Source organism: Neofelis nebulosa, chromosome 6, assembly GCF_028018385.1.
Source record: "Neofelis nebulosa isolate mNeoNeb1 chromosome 6, mNeoNeb1.pri, whole genome shotgun sequence".
NCBI lineage: Eukaryota > Metazoa > Chordata > Mammalia > Carnivora > Felidae > Neofelis > Neofelis nebulosa.
Window position 1 is genome coordinate 37569038 of NC_080787.1, and position 16832 is coordinate 37585869.

The window sequence follows — 16832 nt, forward strand, 5'->3', positions numbered from 1 at the left end:
CTCTCCGGCCCGAGAGCCCGCCCCCAATTCCCGGGGCCCCAGACCCCGCCCCGCCCTGGCGACTGCGCCCTCCATGCCCGGACCCGGTTTGTCTGGTTCTCCCCGAGAGGCTTGTTTCTCGAATTTCTCCCTTTCCCCCTCTTCCCGGACCTCCGGGGCCCTCCCTCTCGGCCCGGGGCCCCCGCGGGGGGCGTCTCGACACCACGAGCCCGCCGAGTTTCGGTAGGACCGGCGCTGGGCGCGGGGGAGGGGACGCGGGAGTGCCCCGGGCCTGGGCGGGAGCGGGGTGGGGGTGTGGAGAGGGAGGCCTCCAGCCCGCCCTCCGGACCTCTCCCGCGCTCCGGACCCCTCCCGCCGCCCAATTCTCGGCACGCGCTGAAGAACCACTGCTCGCTGGGCCTGGGACGCGGCTTTATTGGGGACGTGGGTACCCGGTCTTCGTCCCCCATCACCTACCCCCTCCTCGGAACCCGCCCCACTCCGCGGAGCCCTAGTACGATCCCGGAGGGGGTTAAAACAACACTGACTACTGCTCCTGGACAGGAAGTGACTGGGGCGCGGGGCGGGGAAGGGGGGCGGCTGGTGAAGCGGCGCAGGCTAGCTCCGCGACCAGATGTGTGGCTCCCAACTCCAGATGTTCTTCATCTCTGTCGGACCGCCGTCTGAGCTCCTCCCCTGCCTCGGCCTGTGCCAGGCTGGAGAGTGGATGGAGGTCACTCAGAGACAGTGAGGGGTCAGCCCCCGACAAGAGAGGAGTCTTCAGTGGGGGCTTTGGTGAATAGACACTGCAACCCTCCACTGAATCCTTTCCCCCACCCTTGGAGGGCGCTGGGGGCGCTGGGGGCTGCTGGGGTCATTCGCAGGCCAGCTTCCCATCGAAACTGGAGAGGGCGATGGCGAAGGCCTGCAGGGCGCACAGCGGGTACCGGTAGTCTAGGGTGAAGGCGTCCTCGGCCACGCGGCCGAACTGCAGTACAATGTAGTCGGCTGTGGACACAGACAGGGGTGGGGTGGCCCACGACCTCCTGGGTTCCCATTCCTGGCAGACAGCCCCCTCAACACTGGGAACAGTTCCCCTCCCTTGTATTGGAACACCAATCCTCAGCCACCCTCTCAAGTATTCACCCCTCCACCCATCCACCCCTTCTTATCTGGCCCAACCAGTCCCACCTGCCAGTTTACCAGACTTCTGACTGACTGTAAGCCCCTGAGGGCAGGGACCCTGCCTTATCTTCTGCCACCTAGGGCTATGTGTATGACAGGCACTTAAATATAGGAACCTGTCACACTTCCCCAAGCCTAGAATCCTTTTCTTTCCATTGTCTCTGGCCTCATTCCTTCTTCCCATCCCCAGACACCAAGTCCCATCTTAGACTGCCAGGCTCTATCTCTTAACTAGCCCCCTGAATCCTTCCTTATCCAGTGGCTCCACTCAACCCCATCCCAGATCTGGTCTAGGTTCCCAACCCTAGTCCCAACACCTCCCCCAGCATCCATAGAGACAGGAAGTTGCTAAAAATACCCCTGATCTCTGCAGACCAGGCTCCACCAGAAATGTGATCTGGAGAGCAGTTTTCCAAGGCCTTGGGACAGGTGACACTGGGGAACCATCCCTAGGATGGAGTGGGGGATGGAGAAGTTGCTCAATGGTAGCCAATCCTGGGAACCTTGGTGTCCCTTGGGAGATATCTTTCCATCCCCAGACTTCCTTAACCCTAGTGGGAACTTCTCCCCCAGGCGTGTAACAGGGACATTTGTACTTAATTGTGTTTTCTGGGCATATCTTTTTTCCCTAATTCCTCGAGGCCAGGCCTTTGACCTTACTTGAGAGAGGACAATAGAGTAGGCATTCAGAAATGCTTGATTAATATTCCCTACCCCTACAAGGCAGCCAACCTGAAGGGTTTAGGAACTGGGGCTCGGGAGCCAGACCACCTGCGTTAAGCCAGCTCTACCTCTTAATTGCTTTATGACCTTGGGGAAGTTACTTAACCTCTCTGTGTCTCAGTTTTCTCATCTGCCAAATAGCGACAAAAATACCTTCCTCACAGGGTTATTGAAAGATTTAATGATTCAGTATCTGTAAAGTCCAGAGGACAGTGCCTAGCACATGGAAAGCACTGTGCAAGTGTTTTTGAAATAAATTTCGATGGCCAGTGGAACCTCCTGGAGTTGCTGCCTTTGGGGAAGGCGCTGCCCTCTCTGAGCCTCAGCACCATCTTTGACCACATAGAGGTTGCGCTATCAGTGGTTTTCAAACTCCAGCAGATTAATTCTCCCTTCAACACAGTTTTTCTTACCCAGGGTATCCCAGTATCTACCCCAGGCTCTGGTCCATGCTAGAAAGAAGGCCTGGAACAATGAGCCCCAAGACACCTGCTTGGAATATCTGAGTCTCCTGGGAGCATGGTGTCAATGCCCCTGCAGGAGGGAGTAACCTTCCTGGTTGTTCTGGCTCCAGCAATAAAGGACAGCTGGGGGTGGGGGTGGGGGCAGCAAGAGAATGAGAGCACGCAAGCGTGCACGCAAGAGGGATGGTGGGGAAAGGGCCTCAGTGAGGGTTGGGATTCTGGAGGTGGTGGCTCGGGCCCTCCGACACTCACGGTCATCGGCGTGAACAATCTGGAAGTTCTTGACGGAGGCTTGTGTGACTCGGCCTTGGAAGTTGAGGGTGTAGGAGCCGCTGTCTTCATTCCAGATGGGGGGCTTGTTGTGCAGCTCGATGAGGCTCTCCAGTGTCTTGTTTTGCCAGCGCACCAGCAACCCATCGCTGGTCTGGGGTGCCAGGGGGAGAATTAGGAAGAGGGCGGTTAGAGGGGGCCGAGGTATCTCGGGACTGAGGGGAAGGGGCCTAGGAACCTGAGCACGCCTTTGCGTGTCTGTGTTAGCGTGCAGCCGGGATATCAACATCCGTTCAGGGGATCCTTGAGAGCACGTTTGGTCTCTGTGGTGTCCTTGTGGGCATGGGCTACATCTGTGGGAACGGGGTTTTGCTGTGGGATGCCAAAGTGGAGGGTTGGAAAATGGAAAGTAGCATCGGGCACACAGAAGGTGCTCTGGGCTGTGGGTACCCAAGGGGTCTTAGGAATGGCCACATGCTGGTACCTGATTACAAGGATGAACCAGACATTCTGGGACCCACAAGGAGCTCACAGTTGCGCTTGCTGAGACAGGTAAACAGTTAAAATAAGATGTCCTGGAAGAGAGTTTCTTGAAGGAAGGAATGGTGTCTATATGATAGTGCTCTTGAAATATTTCTTTCCCGAGTTTCCTGAGTCACATTCATGGCTTAGAGTGAGTCCTCTCAAGATCATGTCCTCCCCGAAGCCTTCCTGACCCCATGTCTGATTTAGATGTCTTAGCTGTGAGTCTCCGTGACACCTTGCTTTTATGGTTTCTCCCACTGTACTCTAATGGACAACATTAGACACTCTAAGGACTCTAAGGGTATAATAGTTTGTTAATGTCCCTGTGCCTCAGTTTCCCTCACAACAGAGTATTGTGAGGATTAAATAAGTGAATAGTGCATGGAATGTTATTCAGATCAGTTCCTGGCACAGAGTAAATGCTCAGTAAATATCATGGTTCTGATGGTAACTGTTGTGTTGATTTTGGATCCTCGGTGCCTGGCTTTAATGAATGATCATAGAATGAATGAATTGTGAAGCGAAAAACAGTTACCTAAAGCAGCACGGGGTGGTTCTTATGAAGCCCAAACATGCTCAGGACGCACTGCCTCTGGAGCATTTGTGTGTTTGTTCCAGGCATGGAAGGAGTAACTGTGGGACCCTACATGCCTCGTGCCCCATGGGTTGGCCCGGCCTCTCAATACGGTGTGACTTTCCAGCAGGGAAGGATGCGTGATCAGCTGGTGGCTGTGATTTTTCATTGTAAATGAGTAAAGTGACTTGACTAAGAGCATGGAGCATGCCAGTCCGCCTGTCTGTGAAACCTTGGGCTCACTGACTTGCAGTGCTAAAGCAGCAGAGCAAGGGACTGACACCTAAGGAGGCCACCTCTCCCCAGGACATCTCTCCATCTTACCCTCTCCCTCACACACACATACACACACAAAAACAAGCAACCTTTGCTTTTTAAAATAAAAGTCAAATCATGTCACTCCTGAGAACCCTGCTGTGGCTTCCTGTTTCTCCCAGGGGTAGAAACCAGTTGTACAGGTCCAATCTACCCCTCACTCTCACCTCTCACCTCAAACCCACCAGGCACCACTCTGCCTCAGGGCCTTTGCACTGGCTCTTCCCACTGCCTGGATGCTCTTTCCCCAGATATCCACAGGCTTGCTCCCTCACCTCCTTCAGGTCTTTGCTTAAATGTCACCTTCTCAGTGAGGCCTACTCTGACCACCGTATTTAATATGGAACACGCACACACATCTCATCTTTCTTCTCCTGTTTGACGTTTTCTTTTTTTTCCCATACCACTTGTCGCCTTCTAACATACTATACAATTTTTTTGCTTATCACAATTATGGTCTACTGTCTCCTCCACTAGAATGCCGGCTTCATGAGGGCAGATCTTTGTTTTATTCACTGACATCTTCCAGTTTCCTAGAATAATCCTCAGCACTCAATATACATGTGTTGAATGAATATATGAATGGATGATCTGGGGTAAACTGGAAAAAAAGTCCTCATTGCATTTGTTTCTGTGAATTCAATGACGAAACCCCTGAATTCATTCCACAAGTTTCCAGAATGAATTTGTGACACGGGGTGATGAGTGTGCTCCCGAAGTTGGGTGTGGGCAAGCTGAGCCCCCACCCCCCCAGCTCCCCAGGAGTGGGTCATGGGTGGGTCACATGGGAGTAGGACCCTCAGGGAGAGGTGTCAGGGAGGTGCTGGGCTCACATTTCGCGGCCGGATGGGGACCCTCTCGTTCTCCGTATTCATGCCTGGGATGATGACCGTCATGCGCCGGGGACCTCGGAAGCCCAACACGTTGGTTTCCTGGGAGGGACACACCTGTTAGGTCGGCCCCTGCAAAGGGGAGGGTGCTGCCAGGGGGCCCAGGCCGAGTTCTCACATAGATCACAGCTGCCAGCTCCTGCCGAAGGCGCCCCACATCAGTGCTGCCTCCTCCGCGGTGCGGGTTCTGCCCGTTGTCAAAGACGGTGAAGCGGTTGCCCAGGAGATTGGACCTGCAAACAGGGTGGAGCTGGGGGCAGGGCTGAGGGGATTCTGTACCCCTCCTCCAAGACCCTTCGTCCCAGCCAGGCAATTCGGAAAGCTTCCTGTGTCAAGGGTATGGGTGTCGTAGGACAGAGCAATTCATGTCCTCTGCCCCACGCTTCCCTCATGAGATCTTCTTTAAAGCTGGATCTGGAAGGACACTGGGCAGCCTTCAGATCTCAAATCCATCTCTTACTGTGTGACCCTAGGCAAACTAAACTCTCTGAGCCTCAACTTCCCCCTCTGTAAAATGGGCATAATAACAGTATTTTCCTCATTTGGTCAATAAAAGGATTAAATGGATTAATATTTGGAAATTAGAACTATGCCTGACACATAGGTGGACTGTATGTGTTTATTAACACATAAATAAAAGAAGTAAGGCCTGACTCAGGGATTCACCTTCCCCTTACCTCTCAGATTTGCAGTGAGGATTAGAGGAGATATATGGGGAGACACAGCACAGGGTAGGTGCCAGATATTTGTTTATTCATTCACTTAGTAAATGTTTATTGAGTAGCTACTATGTGCCAGGTGCTAGGAATTCAACCATGAACAAGACAGGCATGGGCATTGCCCTCATGGACCTTATGACCTATTCCAAGTGAGGTACAGGGTCGAGTAGCATGGGCATCACCTGGGTGCTTATTAGAAATGAAGAGGGGCACCTGGGTGGCTCAGTCGGTTAAGCATCCAATTCTTGATTTCAGGGTTCTTGCAACTGAGCTTCACATCGGGCTCTGCTGACAGCGCAGAGGCTGCTTGAAATGCTCTCTGTCCCCCCCCCCCCCCCGCCACTTGCCCTCTCTTTCTCTCACAAAATAAATAAATAAACGTAAAAAAAAAAAAAGTGAAGAATCTACATTAAAAAAAGGGGGGGCGCCTGGGTGGCTCAGTCGGTTGAGTGTCCGACTTCGGCTCAGGTCATGATCTCGCGGTTTGTGGGTTCGAGCCCCGCGTCGGGCTCCGTGCTGACGGCTCGGAGCCTGGAGCCTGCTTCCGATTCTGTGTCTCCCTCTCTCTCTGCCCCAACCCACTCACATTCTGCCTCTGTCTCTCTCAAAAATAAAAAGAAAAAGTGAAGAATCTTGCCCCAAACCCAGACCCACTGAGCCATTTTAACAACACTTCCAAGTGATCTGTACCCATTTAAAGTGTGGGAACCCCTGGGTCAGGGGACGTTTCCAGAGTGTCCAGTGTGGTGGACACTGCCGGGCACAGGGAGACGAAAATGACCCGCCATGGCGTTCTTGCGGTCCTGGGCCTCCCAGCCCTACCTCAGCTTCCCAATGAAATTCTCCCCTCCTCGAGACAGATTGGTAGGGTCGCTGGAGATGAGGTAATTGGCCGTCTTGCTACGTTTCCGCTTCCTGCCAGCCAAGAGGAACACCTGGGGACAGAGGGAGACAGGTGACAGAGGATGGGAGGCGAAGATGTGTGAAGGAAAGAGAAGGGTGGGGGGAGAGAAGGCTTATTTGTCCTGTATCCACCACTCCCCCCCCCGCCATTAGCCTCTAGCTCCACCCTCAGCCTGGGTCCTGCCCCCTGCCCTCTCTCTTCCCTGCCCCCTCTCCCCTACCCACCTTCTTCTCTGTGTCCAGGTGCAGGAAGTAGGAGGGATACAGGCCCCGATCCATGCCCTTCTTGTCCCGGGTCAGCTTGCAGCGAACTGTCCGGCCCTGAGGGGCAGGTCGAAGCACAAACTCCCGGGGTTCATCCACTTCCACAGGTGGAGATGGGGCTCTCTCCTCCTTCTGGGTGGGGGCACAGCATGTATCAGCCTACAGCACTAGCTCCTCTGCCCTCAGCAGGTCCCCGGAGCTGGGACACAGGCAGGGTGGGCCGGACAACTCACCGCTTTCTGTGTGGGAAGAGAAGAGACAGGCCAGCTACAGTGGGCTGGGCCCCTCACACTTCCCCAGCGGCTCAGCAGCCCACGTTAGGAGGCTCTGGGGAGCTTGGCGCTTTCTTTTTTGCTTAGCTTGTGGTTAAGAGCCTGGCTCTGGAACCAGACAGCTTGGATTCAAATCCTGATTCCACCACTAACTCTTTACCCAGTTTCCTTTTTAATTTCTTTTTAATGTTTATTTTTGAGAGAGAGAGAGAGAGAGAGTGTGTGTGAGCAGGGGAGGGGCAGAGAGAGGGAAACACAGAATCCGTAGCAGGCTCCAGGCTCTGAGCTGTCAGCACGGAGCCCGATGCAGGGCTCGAACTCACGAACTGCGAGATCATGACCTGAGCCAAAGTTGGACGCTTAACCAACTGAGCCGCTCAGGCGCGCCAACTCTTTACCCAGTTTAACTGTGACTCAGTGTTTTCATCTGAGAAATGCATAAGTTGGGGCTGGACACCCGGGACAGACCTTACTTAATTGATATATTAAACAAAACCTCCTATAAAGCCTACCAATGTGCCAGGCATAGTTCTAAGGATCTTCCAAATGTTACATGGTTTAATTCCCTTCTCAGTAACTCCTGAAGTAGTTGTCCAGTTTTACTGATGAAGGAGCTGAGGCTCAAAGAGGCTAAGCAACTTGCCCAAGTTCATATAGCTAGTAAGAAGTGTAACTAGGCTTTAAATGCTGTGCAGCCTCCTGTTAGAGCCAGGGCCTTAGAAAGACCTTCCTTCAGTGGACACGATGTCAAGGGGTGAACTGAGGTGAGGCCGAAGGTATGAATTGCTGTGCTCTAAGCACATAGTGTTACCACAGTATTAGCTACTGCTATTATTATAGTGTGTAGTAAATACTCAGTGAATGTAGTAGCCAACCTCCAAGACGAGCCCCAGTGGTCCTTGCCTCCTGGTATTTACACCCTTGTGTAGTCCCCTTCCACACTGTATCAGGGTCGGTGTTTCTGACCGATGGAATATAGCAGAAGTGATGGGTCACTTCTAAGTGATTAGTCTAAGGCTAGGTCATGAAAGATATTGTGCCTTCTCCTTGCTGTCTCTCTTGGGCCACTCTTTTTTTTTTTTAATTTTTTTTTTTTAACGTTTATTTATTTTTGAGACAGGGAGAGACAGAGCATGAACAGGGGAGGGTCAGAGAGAGGGAGACACAGAATCTGAAGCAGGCTCCAGGCTCTGAGCTGTCAGCCCAGAGCCCGACGTGGGGCTAGAACTCACGGACCGAGAGATCATGGCCTGAGCCGAAGTCGGCCGCTTAACCGGCTGAGCCACCCAGGCACCCCTCTTGGGCCACTCTTGAGCCCTGAGAGAAGTTGGCTGCCATTGTCATGAGAACAGTCAGGCAGCCCTATGGAGAGGGCCCCAGCCGACAATCATGACAGTGAACCATTCTAGAAGTGGATTCTTTATTTCCAGTCAAGCTTTCAGAGTGACTGCAGACCCAGCTGACATCTTGACTGCAATCTCATGAGACCCCCGAGCCAGAAGTATGTGCCTCGCTAAGCCACTCCTACATCCCTGACTTACAGGAATGAAGAAAATAAATGTTTGTTGTTTTGAGGCACTAAGTTTTGGGGTGGTTTGCTACACAGCAATACAGAGGTAAGACAATGAATGAATAAATAAGCTTATTTTGCTCAGGGAAAAACTCCTCAGAGCAGTTTGGTTGCATTACAACGTAGGCTGGCCTGGCCTGGCCTGGCGACCCCGCAGCTGCCCTTCTGCTTCTCACAAGCCTGGTGCCGTCTGCCCTCATGTGCTATCCCTCACAAGAGCGGGGGGCAAGGGACTGCCAGCCCGGGTGTGTGCTACGTGAGAGTCCCTGGGAATCCCCGATACGCTGTGGTTGACTGTTTTTGCTGAGGGCAGGTTGGGACTGTGTGTGAGGTGAGGCTGGTGGCAGCGAGCAGCCCCTTAGCCTGCGGACCCTTGAACATCTTCTCCACTCCGGGCTGCTCCAGAAGAAACTTTGGAAACACAAGACTATGTTTGGAATGTGATGTGGAGAAAGCCAGAACTTATTCAAACATCTCCACAGCTGTCAATTTCTAGAGCCTACTGTACTGAAGGCTGTGCCGCGGTTATATTCCCCGTGGGAGATAATAAACTGGCCTTGCAGTCTATATATCGGTACCTGGTGATGTGGGCCCATGTGAATCAGGTCCCCCAAGACCCGACTGCTCTTGAACAGACTCAAGCCCACATGGCCAAGCCCCCAGCCCTGCCCTCATGGTGATCTCTCTGCTTGTGGAAACCAATTTCTCAAAGACTTCCATCGCTTTCTTTCTCCAACTGGCCCTCTCTCTCCTGCTTGGTCCCGCCTGTGCATGTCGGTACCTGAGTCCTATTTGTGAGGAAGAGGAATATTCAAACTGTTAACAACCTGTTCTGCTCATGGAGAATGCCCCGTTGGGGACAGATGCTGGTGGGCCTGGGGGAGGGCGCAGGAGGCCCCTGTCAGCCACTGTTAACCCTTCAGTTGCTGGAAGGGTGGGTGGTCCGAGGTGGGGTAGCAGAAAGCACTTGGATAACTTAGAGCAGTAGCATGCAAATATTCTTACAACTCCTACAGCCAGCCAGTGCGCCCACGGGTGAGTACACGTGTCCCTGTCTGCCTGTGAGTTCTACCTCCCGGGTACAGAAAATGAGTGTCTCAGGGAACCTGGGGGGGCTCGCTTGGTTGTGTCCAACTTCAGTTTGGGTCACGATCTCACGGTTTGTGAGTTCAAGCCCTGCATCGGGCTCTGTGCTGACAGTTTGGAGCCTGGAACCTGCCTCAGATTCTGTGTTTTCCTCTCTCTCTGCCCGTCCCCTGCTCGTGCTCTCTCTCTCTCTCTCAAAAATAAACTAAAACATTTAAAAAAATTAAAAAGAAAAAGAAAATGGGGTCTCTTCATATTGGGGCCGTGTGAGCCTCTCTGACCATGTCTGATGTTAGGCTGCGGAGGGGAGGGCGTAGAGCCCAGATAACATCAGGCCCCCAGGGCACCAATCCCAGCATGGTGACCCCACAACAGCCTTTTCTTTTCTCACAAGTCTGGTGCCCTTTGTCCTCCTAGCCTGTCATCAGAGAGGGAGTCATGATTCTAACCCCAAGTGACTTCATGGCCCCAGCCCCCCAGCGAGGTTCCACACCCCAGTCCCCCAAACCCAGGCCCCTGCCACTGCTCCCTGAGGACATCAGTCCCCTTCCCCTCTGGGCCCCGACCTTTTTGCCTTTTCCTTTCGCTTTGCCCTTCTGATTGCTGTTCTTTGTCACTTCTTCCTCCTCTTCCTCTTCCTCCTTCCTCTCCTCTTCTGAGCCTTTGGGAGTGCCTGGGCGTGGAGTGGGAACCAGCCTGTTAACCCCTTACCCTGCAGAGCACTTCATGGTTTGCAAAGTACATCTAACACCCATGTCTCACTTGGACCCTCCCCACAACCACAAGAGAATCATCCCACATTACTATTATAGGGGCCCCAGAAAGACTACAATACCTGCCTTAATAGTCACAGCTATTAACGCGGGCAGGTCAAGATGCCCCCCAAGTCTTCTGACTCCAGGACCCCCAGGACTCCCTCTAGATGTCCTGATACCGGAGGCCACTGCCACCCACCTTTCTTCTTCCGAGCTTTCTCAGCGGGGCCATCTTCCCCCACCAGAAACATGGCTGCTGGGCTCTTCTTTGTCACTCTGGTCGGGCTCATTGAGGTGTCCTTGTCAGCCTCCCCAGACCCTGTGTGTGTGGATGTGAAGGAGTCACCCTCCACCACACCCGGAGTCCCCTGTTCCTCCAGAGGCTAGTCTCACCTTTCTTCTTTGTCTTTCTCATCTTGGTCCCCTCCCCCGCTGGTACCTCCTTCTTCTTCATTCGAAGAGGTTTGGATGGGGGGACAGGGCTTCCCATGTCCCCTGGAAATGGAGGTAGGGGTTAGACAAAGAACAGCCTGTTGGGGCTGAAGGCCACCTTCCAACCCACTCCTCATGGCCTGACAAGGGCCCAGAGTCTGTCTTCTGCTCATCAAGTTTTAATCCTGAGTTCATAAAGGCCTGGACAAACACCAAGAGCTTAATAGGTGTTACAGAATACATGGACACATGAATGATGAATGAATGAATGAATGAATGAATGAATGAATGACCCAGCTCCCATGCCATCCCCAGAAAACCCCCTCTGGCAGGTGATACAGAGAGCACTCTCTCCCTCTCCCACAGGGGCCCAAGGTGCCAGCTACCTGTCCACCTTTAAACCAGACTGGGGTACCTGTAGGGTGAGGTGCCCAGGCCAGAGAGCCATCACAGCATTTATTCATTGACTGATTTTTACAGTAATCACTTTGATGCTTTTATGGAAATTATAACAATAATTCATATTGAGTTTTTTAAAAAGCTGAAAAATCAGAACGAAAACTAAAATCCTCTGCCCTCCCTGGCTCACAGAGCCCCCAGGCAGGCTATGCACTTAAGGACCATCAGGGACGACACCACCCGGGAGAGAAACTCTCGTGTCCGGGCGCTGGGTAACTTCTTGATGTGTGAGCTCTGGCATATCGACGAGGCCCCCAAGTCGCTGAAGGACAGGGCTACTTTTACACGTCTGTATGCTCCCTTCTTACCCTCAACACTCACCCTTCTGACCCTGGGCCTTGGCCCTCCTCTCCTTGATGCCTGCGGAAGTCTTCTCTTTAGGAGGCTTCTTGGGAGGCAGAGGGATTTTCTCTTTCTTTTCCTCCTCCTCCTCTTCCTCTTCCTCTTCATGGTCTTCCTCTTCTTCCTCCTCATCCTCTATAGGCAGAAACTCCTCATAATGGGGGCTGGGATGTGTCCCATTAGCTGGGGGCTCAGTCCCCTCCAGATTGCTGGGAAATGAGAGCCAGAGGCGGGAGGCTCTCCTGGAACAGGAGGGAATGACCTCAGGCTGCTTGGGGGAGTGAGCTGGAGTTGGGGGGAATGCTAGGGGCTAGGCAATCCTGTTCTGGGGGGATGCCCTTGCCTGTAGCACCTTCCCCTCTCTCTCTCTCTGGGACTCTCACCTCCTCACACATTCCTGCCTGTCTTCCAGTTTGGCCCTTCTCTGCCCCGGTGACCGCACCTGGGCTGTTTCTCGCTGTTTCTCCTACTTCGTTGCTCCCTGTCCTTGTCTGTTTCTGACCTCCAGCCAGACGCATCTGGGCTACCTCTGGCCCCCAGCTGTAGTTGAAGACAAAACTCTCAACCCCTCCGTGCCTCAGTTTCCCCATCCGGAAATAAAGGGTTTTCTTTGTTTTGTTTTCTGGCTCAAAGAGAAGGCCAGAGAAGGGGAGGCTGTTTTCCCCGAGTTTTCCGCCTCTCTGTCGCTGTTCTTGTCCAGCCACTTGGCTCCTTCTCTCCAGCGCCCCCCTCCCAACCTTCCCGCCGGCCTCTCACCGTCTACTGCGTCCGGGGCTCGCGCTACCAGGAAGGTTTCCCGCGGGTCGCGTTTGGCCTCGGGGTCTCTGAGGAACTTGGTGTAGACGGTCTGCGGCGTCCGGGCCCCGGGCGGCTGCGGGGCGGGCTCCTCCCGCGGCTTCCCCCTCCGCCCGGCTGAGCCGAGAGGCCGGGGTCAGGCAGGGCCAGACCCCCTCCTCCGACGGCGCCCGAGCCCTGGCCGCTGCCCCCTCCGGCTCCTCGCCGTGGGGATCTCCCCCGGCTTTCATTCATCGCCCGCCCGGCCCCCACGCACTTCTACTCCGGCCGGCTCCCACCCCTCCATTTCCCTTCCTCTGCACCCCCTCGAGAATCCAGGACCGGCCGCAGCCCTCCCGCGTCCCTCACCCTTGGGGGCACCCCCGGGCTCGGCCCCCCGCCCGCCTCCAGGTTTCCTCCGGGGCTTGGATCCCTCGGGGCAGGGGGACTCGGGGGCTTCCGTCCTTTTCTTCCTCAACTTCTGCCCCTTGGCGGGTCGCTGCTGAGTGGGGGTCAGGAGGAGGGAGAGGAAAGAAAGGGGGGGGGGGGGTCTGAGGGCTGACCATGACCCTCTAATCTCTTGAGCCGCCAGAAATAACCGCGGATTATCGGGAGGGGAACAGCAGCCTCCTTCTTGGGGTGGGGAACCATGACCCCTCCCGTGCACTATGGCCACCCCCAAAGGCCCCAAGGCCCAATTCCTCCCCTGGACATCCCATGCCCCCAAACATCCCTTTCCTCGAAGTCACACACACACACACACACACACACACACACACACACACACACACACTGCAGGAAAGCAACCTCCAGACCTAAGAGGAATGCGTCTCACTCCCAGATCCGCTACCCTGAGGAGGTTTACATGCAGTTGAGGCGAGGGTGGGGGGGGGGGGGGGCTCTCCCTGCCTCCTTTCCAAGCAGGGGCGACATACCTGCTTGGGGCACTGCTGGATATCCGAGCCTTCCTCCTCATGTCCGCTGAGGGTAGCAAAGGAATCAGACTGTCTTCCTCCCCTTTTCCTGCCCTTCCCCAGCCCCTCCACCTGGGCCCCCCAGGGTTCAGGTAGGTTGAGGTGGGGGGGGACACTTCCGGACCTGTCCGAGGCCCACACCTCTCGGAGGGTGTCGTCCTGCAGCGGCATGATGCATTCGCCTATCCACACCCCCTTCTCTGGCCACCGTGCAGCTCTAGGAGCCTCCCAGTGCCCCCCCCCCCTCCCCGGCTAATCCAGGCTCAACTTCACCCCACCTCCCGCTGGCTCAAGGGGGTGGCAGCACTGTGGGAGGTGCTCCTGCCCACGAACCCCTCCACCACCAATCCCAGCCCACTGAGGGAAGAGGCCGAACTCCCAAGTCCTTCTCAGACCACCCTGCAGCCTGAAAGATGCCATCACTGTGCCAGCGCCACCCTCCCCTCACCCAGCTTTGGGTCAGAGGTGCTGATTTGTAATTCGCTGGGGGACAGTGGGGTGTGGAAGAAAATCTTAGACCAGATCCTGTATTTATCTTTATGTTTCATAAAAAATAAAAACTAGGATTTACTAATAGTTAATATATATGGATCAACAGAAGGCTGTGTATATACAGTACTTTACTGAGAAATATGACTAATCGTGGGTGTACACTTAATTTTTTTTTTTTTTTTACAGATAGGGAACATGCTTTTTTAAAAGTTTAGAGACGAGAGATATGGTATTTTTTGTGCTTTGTGTGTGTGTGGTTTTTTTTAAATTTTGTTTTTGGTTTTTTTTAGGTAATCTCTGTGCCCAAGGTGGAGCTCAAACTCACGACCCTACGCATGGCACGGAGATCAAGAATCACCTGTGCTACCAACTAAGCCAACCAGGTGCCCCCCAAAGATACAGTGTTGATGTGATTATATCATAGGAGGAGTTTGGTTAAATGCTGAGGAAGCCCAGAGGAGGGGCTCCAATCAGGTGTCCTGGAGGCTTCTTGCAGTCTGATCTAAAATTTAAAACTTGAGAAGGGGCACCTGAGTGGTTAGTCAGTTAAGTGACCAACTCTTGATCTTGGCTCAGGTCATGACCTCACAGTTCGAGCCCGCAGCAGGCTCCACGCTGACAGCTTGGAGCCTGCTTGGGGTTCTCTCTCTCCCACCCTCTCTCTCTGCCCCTCTCCTGCTCATGTTCTTTCTCTCTCTCTCTCTCTCTCTCTCTAAGTCAATAAATAAACTTAAAAAAAATTTTTGAAGATAATGAATAGGAGTTCTACAGGTAAAAAAAAAAAAAAAGTGGGATAGGTTACCTGGAAAGGGACATGGTAAAGGCCTAGAAGTGGGACATGGCCAGATGTGTTCAAAGGTTTAGCACTATGAGGCAGGCAGTCATCTCACGAATGGGTCAGCCCTGAGCTCTGCCACTTAAGGGCTGAACGTCCTTGGATGACTTGCTTAGCCTCTCTGAGCCTCCATTTCCTCATTTATAAAATGGGCTCGACCTGGTGAGGGTATTGTTCCGATTCAGTGAAATGGGCAGGTGGAAAGGGGCATACAGTGAGCACTCAGTACTTGGTAATATTATGTACCCCTTTTCAGTGCACTTGTATTTCATCTCTTTCTCCTTTGCATTTACAACACAACTTGACACACGATTGGGTTCGTTTTTTGAATGGGTTAATGAGTGCATTTTTAATTTCATTTGATTCTTACAAGAGTCCAGTGAGACAGGGTAGAGGTTATTATCTCCATTTTCTAGATGGGCAAACTGAGGCTTGGGGAGGAGAAGTGAGTGCTTGGGAAGTGCTCAGGGTCAGCCAGATCCTAAAGTTGCTTTGTTGGGGCTTGAATCCAGATAGAACTCCTGTCAGGCTTTTTGTCCTTAACCTGTGCGTGTTTCATTCAGTCATAAGGATTAGAGACGAGATTTAAAAAATTTTTTTAATGTTTATTTATTTTTGAGAGAGAGAGAGAGAGAGAGAGAGAGTGAGACAGGAGGAGCAGAGAGAGGAGGTAGACACAGAATTCGAAACAGGCTCCAGGCTCTGAGCTGTCAACACACAGCCTGACCCAGGGCTCGAATTCACAAACTGGAGATCATGACCTGAGACACTTAACGACTGAGCCACCCAGGCGCACCTAGAGAGGAGATTTCAATGAAACAGTCACACTTGTTTTTCACTTCCTTGGTCCACCTGATCCAGATTTGCCATATTCAGTCTTCCTAAAATACCACTTCTTTTTTTTTTTTAATTTTTTTTTTAACGTTTATTTATTTTTGAGACAGAGAGAGACAGAGCATGAACGGGGGAGGGGCAGAGAGAGAGGGAGACACAGAATCTGAAACAGGCTCCAGGCTCTGAGCGGTCAGCACAGAGCCTGACGCGGGGCTCGAACCCACGGACCGCGAGATCGTGACCTGAGCTGAAGTCGGCCGCTTTACCGACTGAGCCACTCAGGCGCCCCAAAATACCACTTCTTCACCTGACACCTTTGCTCAAAAATATTCATCAGCTCCCTACTGCCTAAGGATCAAGTCTAAATGTGCTGGGTTGGCATTCAAGGCTCTCCCTAGTCTGGCCCTAATCTGCCTTTCTAACTGCATGACCCTACTATTCATACAGCCACATAGGTTTGGGTACAGCCTTCATATTTTCTCTCCTCCAAGCCTTTGCTTCAGCTGTTCCCACCTGGAATGCCCTCTCGATTCTAGGAAACCCGTCCAACTCTAAGTAGTCCTCAAGTCCCCAACTCTAAGATTCCTCAGTCCTTACTCACCTCTGAATGCACGGTAGTAATAATAATAATAATAATAATAATAATAATAGAATTTATTGACCACCTATTGTGTGTCAGTTTCCTTGCTCCCATTCTTTCTCCACCCTCACGATAACATTTATGAGGCAGACATTGATAACACCCTGATATCAAAGGGGAGGAAACTCATGGTTGAGAATTGGCCAACAAATACTTCCTGAGCACAACTTTGTGCCAAAGAGTATGCTAAGCCCTGGTCATACAGTGATGGACAAAACGCTGTGGTCCCTGCCCTCATGGAGCTTACATTCTGGTGAGGAAGACAGAGAGTAAAGACATAAATACACCAATTAGTTATAACAATCTCATTGCTATTAATTGTAATAAATGCCAAGAAGGAAAAGAACTGGGTTCCAGGAGAACAGCAGGCACCATTCGGGCTGGATGTAGAGGACAGAGCAAGCTGTCTGAGAAGAAAAGTTTTTACACTGAGACCTGAAGGGGCACCTGGCTGGCTCAATGGTAGAGCATGCCACCCTTGGTCTCAGGGTTGTGAGTTCAAGTCCCCTGTTGGGGGTAGAGTTTACGTAATAAATAAATAATAAAATAAGTTGAG

General features: G+C 52.7%; 1 protein-coding gene across 5 annotated transcripts; it reads right to left on the reverse strand.

The window, feature by feature from the left end:
* Nucleotides 1-394: 394 nt before the first annotated feature.
* TULP1 (TUB like protein 1) lies at nucleotides 395-13701 on the reverse strand. Of its 5 annotated transcripts, none has more exons than XM_058733678.1 (14): nucleotides 13600-13701; nucleotides 13437-13482; nucleotides 12871-13000; nucleotides 12484-12639; nucleotides 11707-11862; nucleotides 10888-10989; nucleotides 10694-10813; nucleotides 10306-10412; nucleotides 6773-6943; nucleotides 6467-6579; nucleotides 5044-5158; nucleotides 4869-4967; nucleotides 2604-2775; nucleotides 395-987 (listed from the first exon to the last, which is right to left on the reverse strand). In XM_058733678.1, exons 1-14 carry the CDS (start codon nucleotides 13644-13646, stop codon nucleotides 854-856), a joined length of 1668 nt encoding a protein of 555 aa, XP_058589661.1. In that variant the 5' UTR covers nucleotides 13647-13701; the 3' UTR covers nucleotides 395-853. The 5 variants fall into 5 exon arrangements, with proteins under 5 accessions (XP_058589661.1, XP_058589660.1, XP_058589664.1 ...); XM_058733677.1 differs by having other exon boundaries at nucleotides 12871-13003; XM_058733681.1 differs by lacking the exon at nucleotides 12484-12639 and having other exon boundaries at nucleotides 12871-13003.
* Nucleotides 13702-16832: the final 3131 nt, after the last annotated feature.